Raw genomic sequence first — 21,130 nt, 5'->3', positions numbered from 1 at the left:
ACTTGCAGCAGATACACAAACGGACCGAGGAGTGGATGAAGGAGAGTGCTCAGCAGGCCACTGACTTCCTGCCTTATTACATGGTGCCCTCGGTTTATCTCCTGGCAGACCGGGCGCTGCTCTCAGCATCGGGTAAGCTCGAACGACGATCCGTACAGCATTGGCTGGAACAGATTTCCGCCGACAACCTTGAGCCTAACACTTTGACGGCGTTATACACAATGCGGCGGCTGTAGATTGGTTCGGAGGCCCTACGGAAGGTCAACGTAGACGCCGCGCTTGATCTGATGGGATCGCGCGAAGAACTCTCCGACCACCAGACGTATTGTCTATATATCCAGAGGCCCGCAATGGGATCCTGAGGAATTGGCTGAATCCACGATATTGGAGAGGGATGTGCTGGAAGACGTGTTAGCGCAGTCGAACGCATACGGGCAGACAAAGTTGATCACCGGCGCCATCATCCAGCGCGCGGCGGCTGGCGACCCGCGTCTGGCGGCAAAGTTCGCCGTCGTCCGTCCGGCGCTCATCATCGGCTCCTCGGTAGACGGGGTGCCTAACCTCGATGACTTTGTCTGGCGCGTGGTGATGGGCTGCCACGCCATCCGCGCATTCCCGGAGCAACCCAGGTAGAACTGGGTTTACCTCTGCGGCGCTGACGGGTTTGCTGAAATTGTTATCGACAAGTTGGACTCTTCGACCAGAGGCGAGGTATGCGAGACGAGGGTTCAGAACGGCCTTTCTGTCGGTAGGTTCTGGGAAGTTGTCAACCAGGTATTATTGGATACTGTTCTAGAGCCCCTCGATTACGGCGCGTGGCTCAGGCGGCTAAGGAAGACATGAATGCCTCGGCTCATGATGCAAGCTTGACGGAGAGCCATCCGTGCCAGCCGATCATGCACATGCTCGAGTCCACTTCAGAGATTCTCGGAGCATCACCACCCAGATTTGATGATCAGGACCGGCGCTCGAGGATGGAGGACGACACTGCGTGGGTGTTGCAGAAAAACGTGCAATACCTGGCTGACATTGGGTGCTTTTCAAACGCAGCGGTATCTTGGTCTGCGAAAGCTTTTACGCGTAGCAAGGTTCGAACAAGACCGACAGGGAGCTTGGAGGACCCAAAGAAGACAAACTGAGTTAAGAATAGACTCTTCATGGTGACAGTTGAGAATGACATATCAAAGCATAATCGTGCTTTCACAAGAGTTTTGCTGGGAAAGAGGAGAGGAGCTTGCGCCATTTTGATAATAATTTTTACTTAGAATGTGACTTGACCACCTCAATGAGAATCGCTTTCACACCACCTGCAGCCACATAATGTAGCACCCGGAAGCCACCGTCACCGTACCTGTCTGTATAACTTTCAGACCGTCGCGATTTAGTCGGTAATTCATTAAAGTACAGAGGCACCTGCAAAAAAACCGGGTTGTGGAGCTCGCTGGCTGGCTGTTGTTGTGAATAATGATGATTGCATTGATTGACTATTGTTGTGTTCTATCCTTTTTAATGCAGCTAGGCAAATCCCTTTCTCCAAGACACCTGGATTCCTGAACTTTGATTAGCTGCTCTCCGCTAGATTGTTATGGCCTAGAATGCTAGCTCTACCTTGGTCCGAGTATAAGTAAGGTACTGCCTGAAAGACGCAACCATACTCGAAATTTGATACAAAGTCGGTCGCCCTCACGAGATAGTATTTCAATGCCTAAAGCGCTTTGTTCCAAGGCCAGAACATTGTATCTTCCAGACCCCAAACCATCTGCCTGTTGGCTCACTCGCCCTTACTAGTTGATTTGGGCTTCTCGTCGCTCTTCACGCTCTTCCACTCTAACATGAAGGATCCTAATACCGACAGCGATGCCGTGACAGTGCCAACAATAAAAACCTTTCTAATCGCCTCGTTATACTTAACAAGCATAGTAATCAGGTCTGCTACCGGAAGGATGTCGCACAGAGCCGTTGCGCCGGTGTTCAGAATAGTTTACACATCCAGGTCCTTAACGGCGTCGGTAAGCCCCTCGCTCGATAAGCTCACTTTTGAGCACCGTCTGCACGGCAATGGGGCCATGCTGGAGGCCCAGGCCGATACCGAAGCCGAGGATAATCTAGAATCCGATCCAGCTCCCGCTGCCCGTGTTGACTTTGAACGTCGAAAGAAGCCCCGCGCCGACGGGCATCAGAACAGAAGAGAGCATGGTAAAAGGCGTATAGTAGTCCAGGCGGCTAACAAGCTGACCGGATTAGTGCTCGCGACCACGAGGGAGATGACGAACGGGAGCGTGGCAATGCCGGAGTCCACGGCGCTCTTACCCTAGATAACCTAGAACCAAATGGGGAGATAGTAGATAAGGAGGAGCATCGTCAAGGCGAGGCAGAACATGTACCACATGGCCGAGACCACGGTGCGGTTCTTGATAACCTCCAACTGGATGGTTGCATTCTCCTGTCTCAAAACCTCTACCACGATGAAGACGACCAGACAGACGGCGAACATGACGAGTAGGAGAATAAGGCGCCAGCTGTTCCAGTCGTACGTGATCCCTCCCCAGTGGAGCGCCAGCAGCAGACAGATCAGCGAGGGGAAGAGAAACAGCTCACCGAGGAGATCCAGTTTCTGTAGCTGCTGGTGGACTGTCAGGCTCAGAACCGCTGCTGGGGAGGGATTCAGCGCGAAGAAGATAACAACCATGGCCGCGCCCCCAATGGGGAGGTTGATAAAGAAGCACCACCGCCAAGTGACCCTACTCGTGAACGCGCCGCCAAGGAGCGGGCCGACCACCGAGGACGTGCCCAGGACGGCGCTGAAGAAACCGTTATACAGCGGCCTCTTCTCCAGAGGCACGGCCCCCATCATGAGGAAGATGGCGCCGGACAAGATCCCTGCGCTACCTATGCCGGCGACGGCGCGCCCGATGATAAAGACGAGTGAGCTAGGCGCCGCGCCGCAGATGGCGGAGCCGATCTCGAAAAGGCCGAAGAGCGCGAGGAAGGCGTACTTGGCCGGGTAGAAGGTGTAGACCTTGCCCCAGAGGAGCTGGAAGCAGCACGTTGTGACCATGAAGGCGCTGCCATACCAGCCGATATCTTGGATGCTGTGAAACTCGTCCGTCATCCGGGGGATGGCTGTTGCGATGATGGTTCGGTCCTTAGGAGTTGAGAATTCGAGTTAGTTGTCTCTGCGAGTGTTCACACGGTCGAAAGGGGTTGGCTGAATCGAGAATTTGAAGGGGGAGGGACTGTAACCTCACCAGAGACATGAGGAAGATGGAGCTCAGGATGCAAGCCATGATGACCGCAACCTGCGCGGACCCGGGATATTCTGGCTCCTCTAAGGGAGCAATCGACGAGTGCCGTTCCAAGACATTGTCGTCGGTTTCGCCCTTCTCATTATTGTCTAAAGGTTGAGAGGATGAGGCGAGTTCAGCCTGTTCGATTGGCTGTGAGTCGGCAGGGGTTACCACGGGCAGCTTGATCTCCTTGGACGCCTCCAATTCTCGACCGTTTTAGACTTTATGGGGCTCTGTTGTGTTGGAAAGAAATGCTTGGTGGATGTTTGACTAGCTTTCTAGTTGCTGAATCGCTCTTCTCTACTGCCAGACTCGGTTTTAATATAGTATGCCAAGATGCCAAAATGACAACCGATCACCACTGCAAGGGGGAATGTCTAAAAATCCGGGAATGGTGTTTCGGCCTATTAACGGACAAAATGCAGGACTAGTGCCGATTGCTTGTTTTGGCTACACATTCCTAATTACATTAAAGACTACCAATCAAATTGAGGCTCGACGTACGGGACTCGGGACTCGGGCTTCGGGTCTGGGGGTTGACAGGGGTGATGGACGGCGGCCCAACGACCCTGAACAAAATATTTCCTTGTCTGCCCCTTCAACTGTAGGTTCGCGATTGAAGACGCACGACATGCCTGGAGGGGATGGAAGGAGAACCGAATGCCTCGCGTATATGGGCAAATCAACCAAGTGGATACACAATTGCTATTAGGTAGACTATGGTTGGTGACTTTCAGGAAACTCACTGATAACACGGCTTGAGATGTGGGCAGATACGGTAACCGAAAGGAGGTGTAACTGATAAGAGCAAAGCCATCACTATTCATACCAATTTTACACATCATTAGCTGCCCGCAAAGCATCTGCCACAACTGTCTCACTCGCCCACATCCACCTCCCAAACCCGGACTCCCATCTATCGCCCGTCACCGCTCACGAGGCGAGAAAGCCCAATCACATCCCCTGTTAGCGGAAATAGGGATCTCGCCATGAACTTGTTGGATGGAGCATTGAACCGGGCGGCAGCAAGGGGCCTGGGCATCTCTAACGAAGATATCGAAGCATTATCACCTCCGATAGGAATAAGGGCAATTGGGGCTAGTTATTGAAAGGACTACGGTTAAGTACTTAATTTTAAAAAACAGTGCGTTATAAAGATTAAATTTTGATTTATTTATCAAAAGAAAGGATATTTGTATATTTTATTTACTATTTAAATTTGAATATTTAAGTAATAAAAATAGTCAAAGAGTATTACGGCCTAACTAGTTAGGTACTGGCCGGCGCAACTATATAGAGCAGAACAGGGGATAATGATGCCGGAGTCATTATTACTGAAGCTTTCGCTTTGTGCCACAGCTGGTTGCCCTGACCGCCCGTAATAAAGAGGTTTTTTTTTAAGGGTTCAAATTAGAAATTATTTAATATTAAGTTAAAAAATTAAGTTTAGAAAAGGTGTGGATGTTTTAATTAAGAAAGTTAATATATAATATTTTAGTTATATAGAACTTAATAGAATAAGCGCATCGTCTTTTAATTATAACAACTCAGTATTACGGCTAGCTAATCGTAATCAGGTTTATATTAATAAAAGTTAAAAGTACGATATTTATAAATAATAATCGTTATTAAAATAATTTTAAAAAAGTTATTATTTATAAATTATAAAATAAATAACGCTTCGGTAATTAATTATAATTTTATTAAATAAGTTCTTAATAAAAATAATTGAAAACGATTTTGAAATTTAATATTAAATTAATTATTAAAAAGTTATAAAAATCTATTTTTAAACCTAACTTAAGCTATTTATATATAAATACTAATCGTAAATATATTTTTTATAATATTTTATTTATTATTATTTAATTATTGTCGCAGGAGGTCCAGCGCACAGCCACGTGTGGCTGAGGTGGTACCCGCTTAAGTGCGCCTACCAACCCACTTCCTGGGCGCCCTTAGCCGGTATATCTATTTAATCGGTTTATAAAATATCCTCTCAAAAAGACAAGCACTTTAGATTATAAGAACTACGTTTCTACGCTCCTAGCCTATAATAGTTATAAGCCTAGCTCTAAAGGACCCCTTTTCTAAAGTATAGGAGCGGACGAGTATCTTTATTATTTCGAAACTTATAAAAGTACGAAGCGCTTATCAACGATATTAGTAACCGTTTAACTTTTTATACCCAACGATAGCTAACGCCTTAATACAAGAGCGGATTAGCTAGCTTAGTATATTAGCCTCTAAGTATGCGCAAAAAACGCGTTCGTTTAGGATCTTATCGATCTAAATACGAAGGACGTTAGTAACGACGATATATAACTATTAAAAGGACTAGACTTTACCGAACTAATCGCCGAGCGAATTATTAAATTAAAAAATAATTATTATAAATAATTAACCGTTTAAAAGAACGGTAATAATAGAAATGAAATTTAAACGCCTAACGACGATAAAGTTGACTAAATCTAAGTTTTTTTAACCGATAAGCTTACGAAACTATGTCCTATTGAGTTCGACAATATTAAAAATGAGTATAAACGACTTATTAGAGATTATATTAATTAAAACTAAACATGAGTAACGATTATAGCGAGCTACCGAATAATCGAATCTTTTATTTTCTAAATAGTTAACTCGTAAAAGCTTATGAACGCCTAAATAGAACTCCTATATAAAAACAAGACTAATCTTTAGAAGTTTATACGCGTATTAAGGCGTAATTTAGTACCCTTTAAATCTATAACTTTTTTAATAATCTGCAAAGAGTATAATAATATACTTCTTAAAGCCTCTCGAGGCAACGTTTCCTTAACTATTTAGTATTCCGATTAGTATAAAGTATACGGGCGATCTTGGGCTTATAATATACCTGAGGTCTAAGGCGTTCTAGTAATAAAAAGCTTTCTTAAAGCTATTAGAACCCGCCTTGTACTAACCTAAGTAACGTAGGCACTTAACGAGCTTATTATGAATAAGAGTTTTAGGCGTTTTATTTTAATTTTAAAAGAATATAGACGGATCTTTGGAATCTTTTATTAAGAAGACTAGTTTTTAAAAAGCGGTGGTAGGGGCCCTAGCCTCTTTATTACCTTCGGAGGACGCTCGGATAGGCCTAATAATTAGAAAACGACGTTTAGAGCTTGTTTATATAGAGAAGATTATCGTTAGTCCTTATAAAACTATGGAAAGGTCCGGAAAGCTTTTATAAGAGCTTTTAAGTATACGAAGGAGCTTATAGACGAAGAAACGGTTAAAATAAAAAACCGAATAATATTATTAGCTTTTAACTATATTTAAGTTAAATATTAAGAAAAGGGGTAGCTAATTAGTAACGCTAAAAGCGCGCGTTAGAAGAACCGAAGGGATAGTAAAACCCGCTTAGAAGACTACTTTAGAAGCGTCGTAACGGTTATTATCTTTAATAGTAATAAAGAACCCTAAGAAAGCAGTTCCATAGGCTTTCTAATATTCTTAATACTTTTTAGAGAATGCCACGCCTTATTAAATAGTACGGTCTACGATAACTATAGAGGATGCTATCTAGTTAATAATAAGGCCTTATTAGAAGAGGGTTTTTATAAACCCTATTTAAAGGGCGAATTTGTAGAAGCGGGTATTACCCGTATTTATATCATAAGAATAGGTATTAAGGTCCTTAGGAAAGCTCTTTATAGTAAAAAAGGCTTTAATACTAAAGACCTCGTCCTAAAGGACGTCGCTATCGTAGAAGGCTTCTACGTTAATATCGTTTTTAAAGCGCGCTTATTAAAAATAAGAATTTAATACTACGGCCTCGATACGACTCTACGTTTTAGGAGTATAGGTAGGAATATAATAATAGCCTAACTACTTAAAAAAGATAATCTTACTTTTTTTTAATATAAGCTTATTACCTATTACCCTATAGCCCGCCCTTTAGTGCTAATAAGCTCTTTATATCTTATAATAACGGTCTAATTTAATATTTTATTATACTATAAACCCGATTTTAACACGGCTTATATAAATAAAATAAACGACGCGATGGTTTAGTACTTCCAAGCTAGCTATTTAGGACTAAAAGCCCTTTAAAATTTAGTCCGTAGCGCTCGGGGGGTAATTATAAAAAGGCTATTAAGAGTAGAATACGAGTACTACGCTCTTATATACGTATAAAAAGTAATTTTTAAATCCCTTTCAGAAGATCGAGCCCTAAGACCGTACTACCATATATTTTAAGACTTTTTTAACTTCTTAAAATCTTTTAGAGGCTATTCTTAACTATTTATAATTAAAAATAAGTACTTTATAAAGCTCTTTAGATTCTTTTTAAAGAGTAAATAAATAGAATTAGTTTTTAAGGTTATAAGAGTCTTTAAATTTTAGGTATATCGTTAAAAAGGCCTAATGATCTATAAGATCTATATAGATAATAAAAAAGTAGTAATCGCTATATATAGAGAAACCCCGTTTTAAATATAAGTAAAAAACAAAAGGATCGATCTTAAGCTCCCTCCTACGCATATAAAAAAACTAATAAGAGGGGGTAAGCGTATAAGAAAAGAGGCGATTACTAAAGGTATTAAAATAAGGCTAGTAGCTAGACTTTTAAAAAGCTTATAGGACGAGTATATATTAGTAGGAATATTCCTTTATAATATCTTATTACGCTAAGATATAGTTTAGAAATCGCCTAACTAAATAGAGGAAGAGTAGTTTAAATAGTATTTTAAATAGTAGGCGCCTAAGTTTATCTATAGGATGACTCGAGACCTACGCCTATACTAGGGAGGCCTCTACGCTTATAGTTATAGAGCTTACCTATTCTTGAAGGACCGTAAAAAGGGAATTGGAAAAAAATATTATAAAGTGTTTCCGTGGGGGCATATCGGATACTTTGTTAGGTACGTGGTAAATACTTATAACCTATATAGGATCTAGGTTCCTATACTTAAATAGGTAGTGATTATATGTAATATATATTTTAATAAGATTACCTTCTATTTAAAGAAGGATGTTGCGGAAGCATTACCCGTTACTACGGCTAGCTTAGTTATTAAAGATATTTAAAAGCCTATGGACATTACGAGCACTATTCTTAAGCTCTTAAGCGCCTTAGACGTAAACGAAAGCGAGCTTATTTAAAAGACTATTAAATTTGAAATACTTACTTAACTAAGCTAGACCGTAGTCCCTATGCTAAGAGACGTCGAAGCGCTTAGGATAGCTTTTAAAAAAGGAGGAGGATTAGTAACCCTCGAATAGACCCCTAACGTTGAAGGTATACCGGTAGTTATAGGTAAAGAACCGATTATTACGGAATCTAGGAGCCTAAGAACTGCATTACTAAACGTATAAGTAGCCAGCAACTTAAAAGCAACACTTAATAATAACGACGGAGCCGAGTACCCGGACTTAATACTATAAGAAGGGCCGAGCGGACTGGAGGCGTAGTTATTAACGTTACCTTAACGGATTACGCTAGAGAAGAGGCGAAAAGGGATAGTAAAAGTATATAGGCCGCTTATATATAAAAACGCGCGGACCTAAAAAACGATAATAAACTTTATAACTATGTATAACTTCGCTAAGTAATTAGAGGGCGTGGAGAATAGACTTTTAGACAGCCTAAGCTAGGATCTTTTATAGACCTACCTCCTTAATTAAGAGGTACGACATTACGACTATAATCTTATACACCGTACATTTTATAAAGTATTATAAGCCGTAGTATAGAATAATTAAGTTAGACGTAATGCGACTACTAATTAAGAAGTAATATATATTAGTAATTTTCCAAAAGCTTTAAAGAGTTAGAGGGAACTTTCTAAATTTTTAGATTACTTACGGGAGCTTTTTATTAAGGTAGCTCGTAAGGAATTAAAAAAGTTAAAGGAAAAAGAAACCTAGACGGTTATTAACCGCTTAGAGGCGCGCATAAAGCCATTTCTATTAAAATAGGTATTTATATATAAGCTCGACTAATATAATAGACTTAAACGTTATAAGGTGCGGATCTGCGTTCGTGGCGACTTATAGCTAGCTACGATTTATAATATATACATAGCAACGCTTACGGCTAAGATATTTAAATTAGTAATAGCTTTAGTAGCGTAGTTTAATTTAAAGTTATTTTAATACGATATTATAAACGCCTTCCTAAATACGAAAGTTAATAAGTACGACGAACTAGTCACTTGTGAGCTTCTAGATAGATTTAAAATCGATAGGAAGTGCGTTTAACTTAAGAGAGCTTTGTACGGACTTCGCGACGCGCCTTATCTATAGTATAAAACGTTCTTAGGTATGCTTAAGGGCCTAAGCCTATTTCTAATAGCTAAGGATCTTTATATATATTAAAATCCGAACTATAGGATTATTATTATTTTTTATATAAACGATATTTTTATGCTTTTTTATAAAGATTATAAATAGTACGCGGCTACTATCGTTAATATTATAAAGGTAGTATACGAACTATAAGATAAAGGACTTATAGAGTACTACTTAGGAGTTCGGATTATATAAGATAGGAAAAATAGAAAGATTTATTTTATATACGACGTTTATATAGAGAATATAGTTAAGAAGTTCGACTTTGTAAATAATATTTATCTGGCTACGCTATTATTTATAGGCGATTTAAGAACGTACGAAGACTAATCTATACCCGTATAAACAAAGGTATATTAAAAGAAAGTAGGATCGGTTTTTTATACTTTAATACTAGCACGTCTAGACTACGTATAGGCGGTCTTAGCGCTATCTAAACATCTTAAAAACCTAGGTCCTAAGCACCTTTGGGCAGTAGACTAGGTTATTAAATATCTATACGGGACACGCTACTTAGCGATTTACTACGGCGCGTAAGGGGGTGAGACAGGCTAAGGACCTAACCGCAGCCTACTTTTACTCGTAGCCGGCGATACCTTTTTTATAAACGACGAAGTTATGAAAAGGTTGTTATAAGGGTATATTGTAATACTTTTTAGTAGCTTAATCTAATGGAAAGCGTCTAAATAACTAATAGTAACGACCTTTATAACTAAAATAGAACTCTTTTATTTATAAGAAACTGCTAAAGAGATAATAGTGCTACGAAAACTCTTTCGTAACCTCGTATTCGATCTAAAAACCCCCTACATAGTCTATTACGATAATAAATAGATAATTAAATTAGTAGTAGTAGATACGGAAAAGGTTTCTATGCGCCTACGCTATATAGATATTTAGAATATATAGCTCTGTTAAAAGTACGCTGTTAGCCGCTTAAAAATCGAATATATAGCTACGAAAGATATATTAATAGACGGTTTTATGAAGAACTTAATTAAAGAGAAGTTCCTAAGCTTTAGAGCTTATTTAAATCTAGTAGACGTACAAAGAATAGTTACGAAGAAGATATAAGCGTAGGAAACTAATAGTTTAATTATAGCCCGAACCCCAAAAGGCGCCTACCGGAAAGTAACTTACCTTATAGGGCCATACTAAATAAAAATCAACTACCCCGTAAGGCTATACTAAAAAATAAAAACAATAAAACGAAAATAATAGCCCCGGAAGGCGTACTAAACCGCTATTATTAACGGCGGTGTAAATAAAAAATCTCTTTTTTAACGGCGTTAAAAACACGACGGCCCTTAGTAATAAAGCTAGTAAGGTATGTAAAAGCGTTACTATTACTACCTTACTGAGAGGAACCGCCTATAGCAGTAGGCTTAGCCTCCTTTTTAACCTCCTCGGGGGTAGGAAAGGACTTGAGGCCCTCGGCCTCACGGACGGCGGCGTAGGCGCGGTTAAGAGTCTAGTGCTGTTAGCTAAGAGCTTACGAAATGGATTCTTGGAGACTTACGCGGGAGCTAGTGGGGGGGTCGCTGGCTAAAAGGCCTACTAAACGAACCGTAAACGGGCGGATATCGGGCTAAATAGCTATATAAGCACGACCGCTCTAGGAGTACTCGGCGTACTTACCTTTAATACAGGAGGCCTCTTCCGCAGCGGTAAAACGCGTATAGTACGCTCTGGTGCCTTTACTAGACTTCGTTAAGGCGAAGTAAGAGATATAAGGAGCGGGATTTAGAATACTAGGCTCCTCTTTTACGCTCTCCTTTACCGTAGCAGCCTTACCTTTAGCTTTATTTTTAAACGTGACCGTAGGCGAGGCCGTACCGACCTTAGATTTGGCTGGGGATTTAGCTGCCTTAATGGGGGTAGTACGGGTATTAATACCCTTTTTTTTTTAAGGACTATTTAAATACGTTAAGAATAACGTTTTAAAGGGCTTAAAAGGAAGAAAACTTATGGGCCTTGGCGACGGCCTTTTTAAGGGCGTTATTAAAAGCGGCCTTGCGGCTCACCTTCTCGGCCCGCTACTCGAGCTCTAGGCGTAGGAGCTCCTCCTCCTTAGAGTCGGTAGCGTAGGGGTCCTTAGAGTCTTGCGACTCCTTACCCTCCACCACCTCCTCCTTGGGATCCTTGGGGCCCTCACTAGTAAGCTCGTTAGCCTCCTCCTTAGCGACCTTCTTAGCGACGGTGTCGGCGGCGCGTCTGGCGGCAGCGGCGGCGTAGGCAACGGCCCTCTCGGCCTTAGCGGCGTGGGCCTTCTCGGCGGCGGCCTGCTTAGTAGGGGTAGTGCCGGCCATTATGTGTGTGTATATGTAAGTATGTATGTGTTTATATATGTGTTTATGTGTGTGTGTGTGTGTTTAATTATTATATTATAATCTATTAGCGTTAGAAAGGGGTTGCGCGAGGCTAAAAACTAGCCTAGAAGACTTATAAAAACGACTTATGAAAGGGTTAAAAAAAAAAAGAGATTTGACGGAAGGGCGGGTAGTAAAAGAAAGGTATTTTTATTGCTTACTAGCCCGCCTAGGCAATAGCCTAACGACCGACCTCGCGATGATTTACTTACCGATAAATACGTATAACAATAATAATAATGCGCTTATATGGGCATATTATAACGCTATTATTTATAAAGCAGCGTAAGATTATTATTCCTAACGAGTTCCTTTTATTAAACCTACTTTCTTTTATTAATTACCTTTGTATCTATTTAAAAAAGATATAAAAGGGATTCGTACGCGCGATTTAGCTACGAATAGCTTCGTAATTAGGGGGGTATATCGTAAGAGGTCCAGCGCATAGCCATGTGTAGCTAAGGTGGTACCCGCTTAAGTACGCCCACCAACCCACTTCCTGGGCGCCCTCAGCCGGTATATTTACCTAATCGGTCTATAGAATATCCTCTCAGAAGGACAAGCACTTTAAACTATAAGAACTACGTTTCTACGCTCCTAGCCTACAACAATTATTTATTAAACGGTTATTTATTTTATATTTTTATAATCTTTTATTTTACTTATTTATGAGCGTTTATTTTTTATTTTATTATATAATTATAATTACGTAATTTACTTATAGTTTTTTATTTTAAAAAAAGTTGTTTAGGATTTTATTATTATATATATAATATAATAATTAATATAAATTTTATAAAATTAAGTTTTAATTTAATAATATATATTAAATTATAATATAAAATCTTTTTTAAAAAGATTTAGCTTTTAAATTTATAAATAAATCATTTATTTTTAAATTAAGGAATTATTAAGTATTTTTATTAAAATATATTAATATTATATTAAATCGAATTAAAAAATTAAAATTATAAATAACTATATTTCGTTATTTTTTATTATAAATTTTTTTTTTAATAAAAACATAAAAATAATACTATATTTAAATTATCGTTTTTAAAATATTTACTATTTAATTCTTTTAAATTTTAACGTGTATAAAAATATATTATTATTTGAATATTTTATATAATATATTTTTTAATATTATTTATATTTAAAAATATTTATAAACTATTTTTTATAAGGTTTAATTAATAAATATAATAAATTATTTAATAACAAAATCCGATTATTTTAATTATAAAAAATAAATAAAAGAATCGTATTTTTAAATAAAGATTATAAGATTATAAAAGAAAACTAAGACTTATTAAAAAACTTAAATTAAATTGAATAAAATATTATTTAAATTAAAATACTTTTATTTTTAAAAATAAATAATATTTAAAAAGACTCGTATTATATTAAAAAAGTTTTTTTAAAAATATTAAAAATATTTTTTAATAACTTATAAAGTATGATTTAATAATAGTTTTAATATTATTAATTAAAATATTATAATAATTAAAAATTTAAATTTAAGTTTAATTTTACTACTCTTTAAAAAATTATTAAAAATTCTAAAAGTTTATAATAAATTTTAATATATTACTTTTCTATTTATATTTTTTTATTTAATTAAATATTTTATTATTTATCTTTAATATAATAATTGATAATTTATTCGACTTTATATTTTAACTTATTAAATTTAATAATAATAAGATCCGTTATATATAAACTTTTTAATATTAACTTAAGAAATAAAATATAAAAAACTAAATAATATTATATTATATTTAAAACTTTTAATTTAAAATTAATTAATAAAACCTTTTTAATAAGTTTAAAAAAATTAAGTTTTTTATAATCTAATTTATTATTTAATTACTTGATTGTAATATTATAATATAAAAAGTATGTATTATTTTCTTTTTTAAATAATAACTTTTTAATTTGTAATTTATTAGTATATTTTTTTATATATTATTAAATAAAATTAAGATTTTTTTAAAAAAAACTAAAGTTTTTTTAAAAGATTTTTAATTTTTTAATATTATTTATAACGTTTATAATTCATAATTTTTATTTTAACTTTCTATAAATAATTAATTTAAATTTATAATTAAAATAAAATGTTAAATATTAAATATTTTTATTTATTATATTATTATATATAAATTAAATTGTTAAAAATAATTTGATCTAATTTTTTAATCGTAATTAATATAATAAGAAAGATATTATTTAAAGATTGAATAAATTTTTTTAATTTAACTATTAATTTATAAATAAAAAAAGATCGATAATTTATAATTTATACTAAATTATAAAATTAAAAGTTTTTAATATTAAATAATAAATATCGTATTCTTATTTAATATAATATTTATTAATAAATTATAATTATTAATAACTATTTTAAAAAGAATATATATTAATTCTTTAATATTATTTATTTCTAAATAAAATATAAAATAAATATATTTAATAAGTCGGTTAATAATATTATTAAAATTTATTTTTATAAATAGCTTTTTAAATTTAAATAATTTAATAATAAAATTTTATAAACCTGAATATTATATTTTTATTACTATAAATAATAGTTATAATTCGTTATAAAGTTTATAAAAGCTGGTTTTATTTTTTTTAAAAAAGTTATAATTTTTAATTATTATAACGATTTTTATATAAATAATAGTTTTATTATAATATTAACGAATTTATTTTTATATTTTAAATACTTTTTAACAATTATATATTAATATTATTAGAATAATAATAACTAGGATTAAACGTACGGTATATTAAAAGTGACTAAACTTCTATTTAGTCACGTAAATATTCCTATACGTAACTAGCTCTAGTCGCGTATAAAGACATTTTCCAAAACGCTTTCCTTATTATACGAATTTAAAAAGATTATTATAAAATAAAATCACTTTTTTAATTGTTAACTTATTATTAGGATTTATCTATATATTCTTTTAATCCGTTTAGTACTAATTAGTAAATTATATTAGATAATCTATAAATTAATTAATATAAAAAAACAAGACTTAAGCTTATAAATTAAGCCGTACGAATTCTTTATATTTTATTCTTAAACTAAAATAATACTATTTTATTAATAAAACTAAATAAAAAAAGTTTAGAACGACTTTTAATTTTAATTTTTATATAAAAAGAACTCTTTATTATCGCTTTTAAATAAAACCGAATAAAAAGTTATCTTTATATAATTACTAAAATTAATAATATTCGTTATTATAGAATAAATTTAATAAAATATCGTACAATTTAATATAATTACTACCTATTAAAACTATATTTGTATTATTCTTAGACCCTTAATTATTAAAAAAAAAAAAAAAACTAGCCTAACTAAGAATTAAAATTAATATTTTAATAAACGAATCTTTAACTAAACTAAATTTTAAATTATAAATAATATAGATATATAAAGACGTTAGCGATAGGAATATAATTTTTTTTAAAAACTAAATTAATATAATTAATTTAGTATTTTAAGATGACCTTGTCGATCTCTAAACGAACCTATTAAACCTATAAATAATTACCTATTTCGTACGAGCTTTAATAGACATTATTTAACTTAATTTAATAAAAAAATTATTATGAACTTCGCTTTTTAAGGATTTTAAAAGATAGATAAAGGATTACTTTTTTTAAATAAACCATATCTTTTTAAAAAAAAAACTCGTACGAATTTTTAAAAATAACGACCTTTTTATATTAATAAATAGGAACTATATTAATCGACTTATATAACTTATAAATACCTTTAAAAAAGAGTTAAAAGAGGTTTTAAAATAATAGCGTATACGGAGATTAATCTCTCATATATTAATAATCCTTATACCTACTCCTCTACCGCTATAGACTATAGTTTAAAAAGGAACTGAATAGACCGAGTTTCCTAAATAAATTATACAATAAACCCTATTAAAAATAAAGTTCTTTTAAGAAGTCAAAACTTTTTTATAAATACCTTATCGTACGACCCTAGACTAAAAAAAACCTATATTTTTATACGACCTTCTATCAAAACGACCGATTTAAAATAGCCCATATAATTTTATTACGATTACTTTATTTTAAAAAAGATAAAAAAAAGAGAGGAATTATATTAAGAAACCGTATAATATCCTTTATAATACGGTCTAAGTATTTATTAACTTTTACTATCGTTTTAAAATTATAAAAAATTAATATATATAGTTTTCTTAAATATATTTACCGATCGTATAGAAAAGTTTTATTTATATTATATTAAACTAAATAAGAAATAAGACTAGATTTATAATATACTAAATAGCTATTTTAATATTAATATTAATTATAATTTTTATTAGACCGATTAAATAATACTTATATTTATATAAATAAAAAAAGAAAACCCGGATAAGATACTTATTAAAGTTTTAAAAATACTTTTAAATAAACTTTAAATCATATAATATACCCTAAAAAAAGGATATTAAAGAGAAGTTATATTTCGTACGATAATAATTAAAACATATCGCGGTATTTTAAAATTAAAATTAACGATAATTTCTTAAAAGCTAACGTATTAAACGCTCTTTTTAAATTTACAAATATTTATTTGAATAGTTATAAATAGGACGTTTATATTATATAATATTAACTATATTAACCGCCGCTATATTTTAAACTTTTACTACTTTTAAAAGCTATTATATAATTATTTAAAACTACCCTTTTTTAAAAAAGCTATTTTAAAAATTAAAAAAATAATATAAACCTTTTTATATAATTATCTAACTTAACGCTTTAATACTAAAAGTTTTTAAATAAAAAATATTATATATATAAAAAAGTCGAGTATTAGTCTTAGAACTATTTTGTAAAAGAACATAACTAGGCTAAGGAATACTTTTTTTAAAACTATTTATAAATATAATAAGATTCGTATAACGAGTTTGAAGTATACTTATTATAATATGAAGGCTAATTAAAAAATACCTCGTATAATAAAGAAAAAGAAAATAGTAATAAATTTATTTTAATATATTTTATAATATTAGTATTTTTATATTATATAACTAGATAGGATATATTTATTATTTCCAAAACTATCGATGCCTAACTTTTTTTATTATATAATACGTATTTTATAATATATTAAAAAGAGCTATGAGATAAAAGAATAGCTAAGTTTTTAATAATAAAGAAACTTTAGTTTTAAATATATTTAAGAAAATACCCTTATATAAAAGTTAATTAAAATCCGGGATCCGTAAACGTACGATTCGGTATAATTAAAAGTATATTATTTATAAAATTAGTTAAGATTAAAAACCTTATTAAACGAGTTATTTATTATATTTTAAATATTTTAATACTGTTTTTATTTTTATTATAAAATACGGACTGTTTAAAAATATATTTTAATAATATAAATAATATTATTATATAACGAGATAATACGATAATTCTAGTCTTAAGAAAATAAAAACACCCGTTTTTTAACTTTAATTATATAAAAATAAAAATGTTTTTTATAATAGGTTAGTTTTAAAAATTATATTAACGTTTTAAATACTTTTATATAGATCGCTTATACCGACTTTTTAAAAATACTAAATATAATAATATAGACGAATTAATTTTTTAAAAGACTTAAACCTTTTATTATTATTATTAATTATACGACCTAATACCAAAAAGATTTAAGTTTTTTTTAAAAAATAACTATTATTTTAATTACGAAATTATTATAAATATTATATGATTAAAAAATAAAGATATCTTATATATTATTAATATTAAAACTAGCTTCTAAAAAGTAATATTTTTAAAATCACTTTCTATATGAGATATTGAAAATATATTATATAAATACTAGATTTATATATATATAAGACTATTAAACTATATTTTGTACGACTTTAGGACGAACTTTACGTTAATAAAGTTTAGGGTATAGGTGAAGATTATAAGTATATCGTATAAAAAGATATTAATCGAAGTATATTAAGTAATTAGATTTTATAAAAAGGGTATATATACCCTTATGACGAGTATATAAAATCCTATTTAAGGAACTTAGTTATAATATTAATAAAGAAACGATTCTTTAAATAGTAATTAAGGCCTTAAACGATACTATTAGACCTAATAATATCGTAATAACCTTACTAATCTTTAAAATATACCTAAGGATTAATTTTAACTTACTACCTTTATTAAATATTATATAATAGGTATAAATAATCTAAAAAGCTATAAAAATATTTAAAATAATTAAAGCAAATATTAAGATTAATCGTGCGATTAATACTTAGAATAGACTTATTATTTAAAAAATCCTTTCGCTACTTTTTCAAAACGACGTCTTTATTTAAAAAGAAAACTAAAAATAAATAGGACCTTATAAAGTAATAAATATTAACTATACGATAATTACGGTAAATATAATTAATAACCTTATTTAGTTTCGTACAATATATATTAAGCTATATTGTTAAAAAGAGGTTATAAATAAAAACTAGGACCTAAACTAAGGAAAGGTCTAATTATTATAATTATTAGCTTAACTAAGGCTAAAAAGGAAATTAAAAAAATAATAATACGATAAGGCCCTATATAATAATCGGTACGACTTTACTTAATTTAAAAAGAAAAAGATAACTACGACTTAGTTATTAAATTATAATAAGATAATATTATTACGATTTTTAAAAGCCCGTATAAAGAGTTTAACGTTACTAAGATCGACGCTTTTATTATTTAAAAGGTCTTTACTTTTATATAATACGATTAAGATTAATATAGATTTCTTTATATTTATAAAACTAAAATAATATAAGAGATTAAAAATAAATTTATAAAACTAATTAAAAAGTCGAGATTAGTTATTTAAAAATATAAGAATAAGGAGAAAGAAAACTTTTTTATATAAGTATTCATTATTTAAAGAATAAACTAAAGATTAGTTTTAGCTTTTAATCTTATTTTTGTACGAGATTTTAAAACGTAAAGAGAACTACAAGATATTACTTAAGTTTATACGTAATTATATAATAAGTTTAATAAGATTATCGTCGTTTAACTTTTTAAAAAACTCTAGGATAGATACCTTAAGGGAACGTTATTATATATTTTTAAACCCTTATACGAGTTGGTAAAGTTAGGTTTATATTAATATAAGACTTACTACGCTTATTATATCGATAATATCGATATAATATAATTATTATATAACTTAAATTTATTTTATATAATAAAAAACCCAAAGGATTTTAGACTTATAATAATATAAACTAATAATATTTTTAGTTTTATTACCGTACGATTTTTAAAAAAAGAAAAGGAATAGTTTAAAATTTATAACTTTTATATGAAGTTTAAAATAATTTTAGCTTAAGATTAACTAATAAAATTTAATAAAAGCCGCATTTTAATTTTAAATAAAGATATTTTATTTATTTAAAAACGATAAATTAAATAGCTTCGTATGATTAATAAAATAGTACTTAATACTTTATAATAATATATTATATAATGAGTAAGAGGGGTATATATATTTTTTATATATTAGCCCGAAGCTATATACGACCTTTTAGTAGTAGCCTAATTTAAAAAATTAATATTAAAAAATATAAACGACTTAAACGTACGATTACAATAATAAATTAATAACCTAAACCGAGGGTTAAAATATATACTATTAGATATATCTTATACGAGTATTTATATTTTTATTAATAAATTATTTATTAATAACTCTAAACTCTCTTTTTAATTTAAATTTTTAATTATCTTTAATGAAGAAACTATTTATATAACGATAGAGTTTAAAATTAAAAGAAATATTATTTATTAGAGCTTTATAAAATATAAACGTATTATATAAAGCGTTTTAATAAATAAGCTTTATAAAATAATAGCCGGGTTTAATAATATTATTATTATTTATATAATATTAAATAATATCTTAAATAATTTTAAATATCCTGGGATTCTTTTTATTATTTATTTTAACTCTCGATTATAATATAAATATTTAATTAAACTAATTATAATAAATAAAAATAGACTTATAATTAATATAATATTATTAAAAAAGTCGTACGAAAAGAAAAAGAATTTAAAAATAAGATAGATTAATAAGAAAAAGAATCCGTCCGACGCTTTTATAAAAAAGTTTTTAAATATAGTATTTAAACGACTTATTTTAATTAAATATTTAAAAATTAAAATTAAGGTATATATAGATAAATTAAAAAGAGAGGAAGAATATATTATTAATCGTATAATATAATTAATATATATAAAGATTATATTTGTTTTAATTGAAATTATTCTATTATTTATATTATACGCCTGAGTATATATTTATTTTATTAATTCTTTCTTATTATTTCCTTATCGTACGAATTAAATTAAAAACTTTAAACTTTTTATTTTAATATAATAAGATATTCTTAAGTAATTCTAATACCCTTAATTATAAGACGACCTTTAATCGTATTATAAAGACGATTATTATTAAAATGACCTTTACTAAACCGACTTTTATTAAACCGATCTTTATTAAAACGACCTTTATTAAGACCGCTATTATTATTATTATTATTATTTTTATACGAATTACGACTAATATACTTATAATAAATATTATAAGGCTATTAAACGTATTTAATATAAGCTCCTTTTTAATAATTATAGACTTATACGTATTTATAAAACCGAATATTAAATTATTAATATTTCTAAATATAACTTTATATAACAGAGCCACGGGACTAAACTAAAATAGTTTAAAATAACTTTTATAACGGATAATATAAATAATTAAGAAATAAAGATTTTTATTAATAAAAAAACGTATTTAAATATCGCGCGAGGGTATTTAAGTAATTTATTGTTTTTAATTTTAAAAAAATATTAATATAAATTGAAAAAGAATTAGGAAAAGATTATATAAATATTAATTATAAAAAAGAGATTATAAAGTTATAATTCGGATTAAATTTAATAAATAAAGTAATATAACGAATATTTTAAAAATCTATATAAACTTTAAAAGCCTTTATTAAGGTAATAAACTAAGTTTTTTAATTACTAAGAACGAGCTAATTAATAAAAATAAGAGACATATTAACTTATACGAAGTTAATATAG

General features: G+C 30.7%; 2 protein-coding genes across 2 annotated transcripts; one reads left to right on the top strand and one right to left on the bottom strand.

Moving 5' to 3' along the window:
* Positions 1-35: 35 nt before the first annotated feature.
* Positions 36-633, top strand: CORC01_06607 (uncharacterized protein; the record flags this gene model as incomplete). The annotated part of the gene is made up of 2 exons (XM_022618247.1): positions 36-232; positions 321-633. 2 exons carry the CDS (start codon positions 36-38, stop codon positions 631-633), a joined length of 510 nt encoding a protein of 169 aa, XP_022475245.1.
* Positions 634-2,320: 1,687 nt separating this feature from the next.
* Positions 2,321-3,920, bottom strand: CORC01_06606 (major facilitator superfamily transporter; the record flags this gene model as incomplete). The annotated part of the gene is made up of 4 exons (XM_022618246.1): positions 2,321-3,145; positions 3,249-3,493; positions 3,792-3,856; positions 3,916-3,920. The coding sequence occupies 4 exons, from the start codon at positions 3,918-3,920 to the stop codon at positions 2,321-2,323; spliced, it is 1,140 nt and encodes a 379-aa protein (XP_022475244.1).
* Positions 3,921-21,130: the final 17,210 nt, after the last annotated feature.

The sequence above is a fragment of the Colletotrichum orchidophilum genome, assembly GCF_001831195.1.
Source record: "Colletotrichum orchidophilum strain IMI 309357 chromosome Unknown Scaffold_50.1, whole genome shotgun sequence".
Classification (NCBI taxonomy): Eukaryota; Fungi; Ascomycota; class Sordariomycetes; order Glomerellales; family Glomerellaceae; genus Colletotrichum; species Colletotrichum orchidophilum.
Note: the sequence above shows the minus strand (reverse complement) of the source record. Positions and strands in the feature narration are given on the sequence as shown.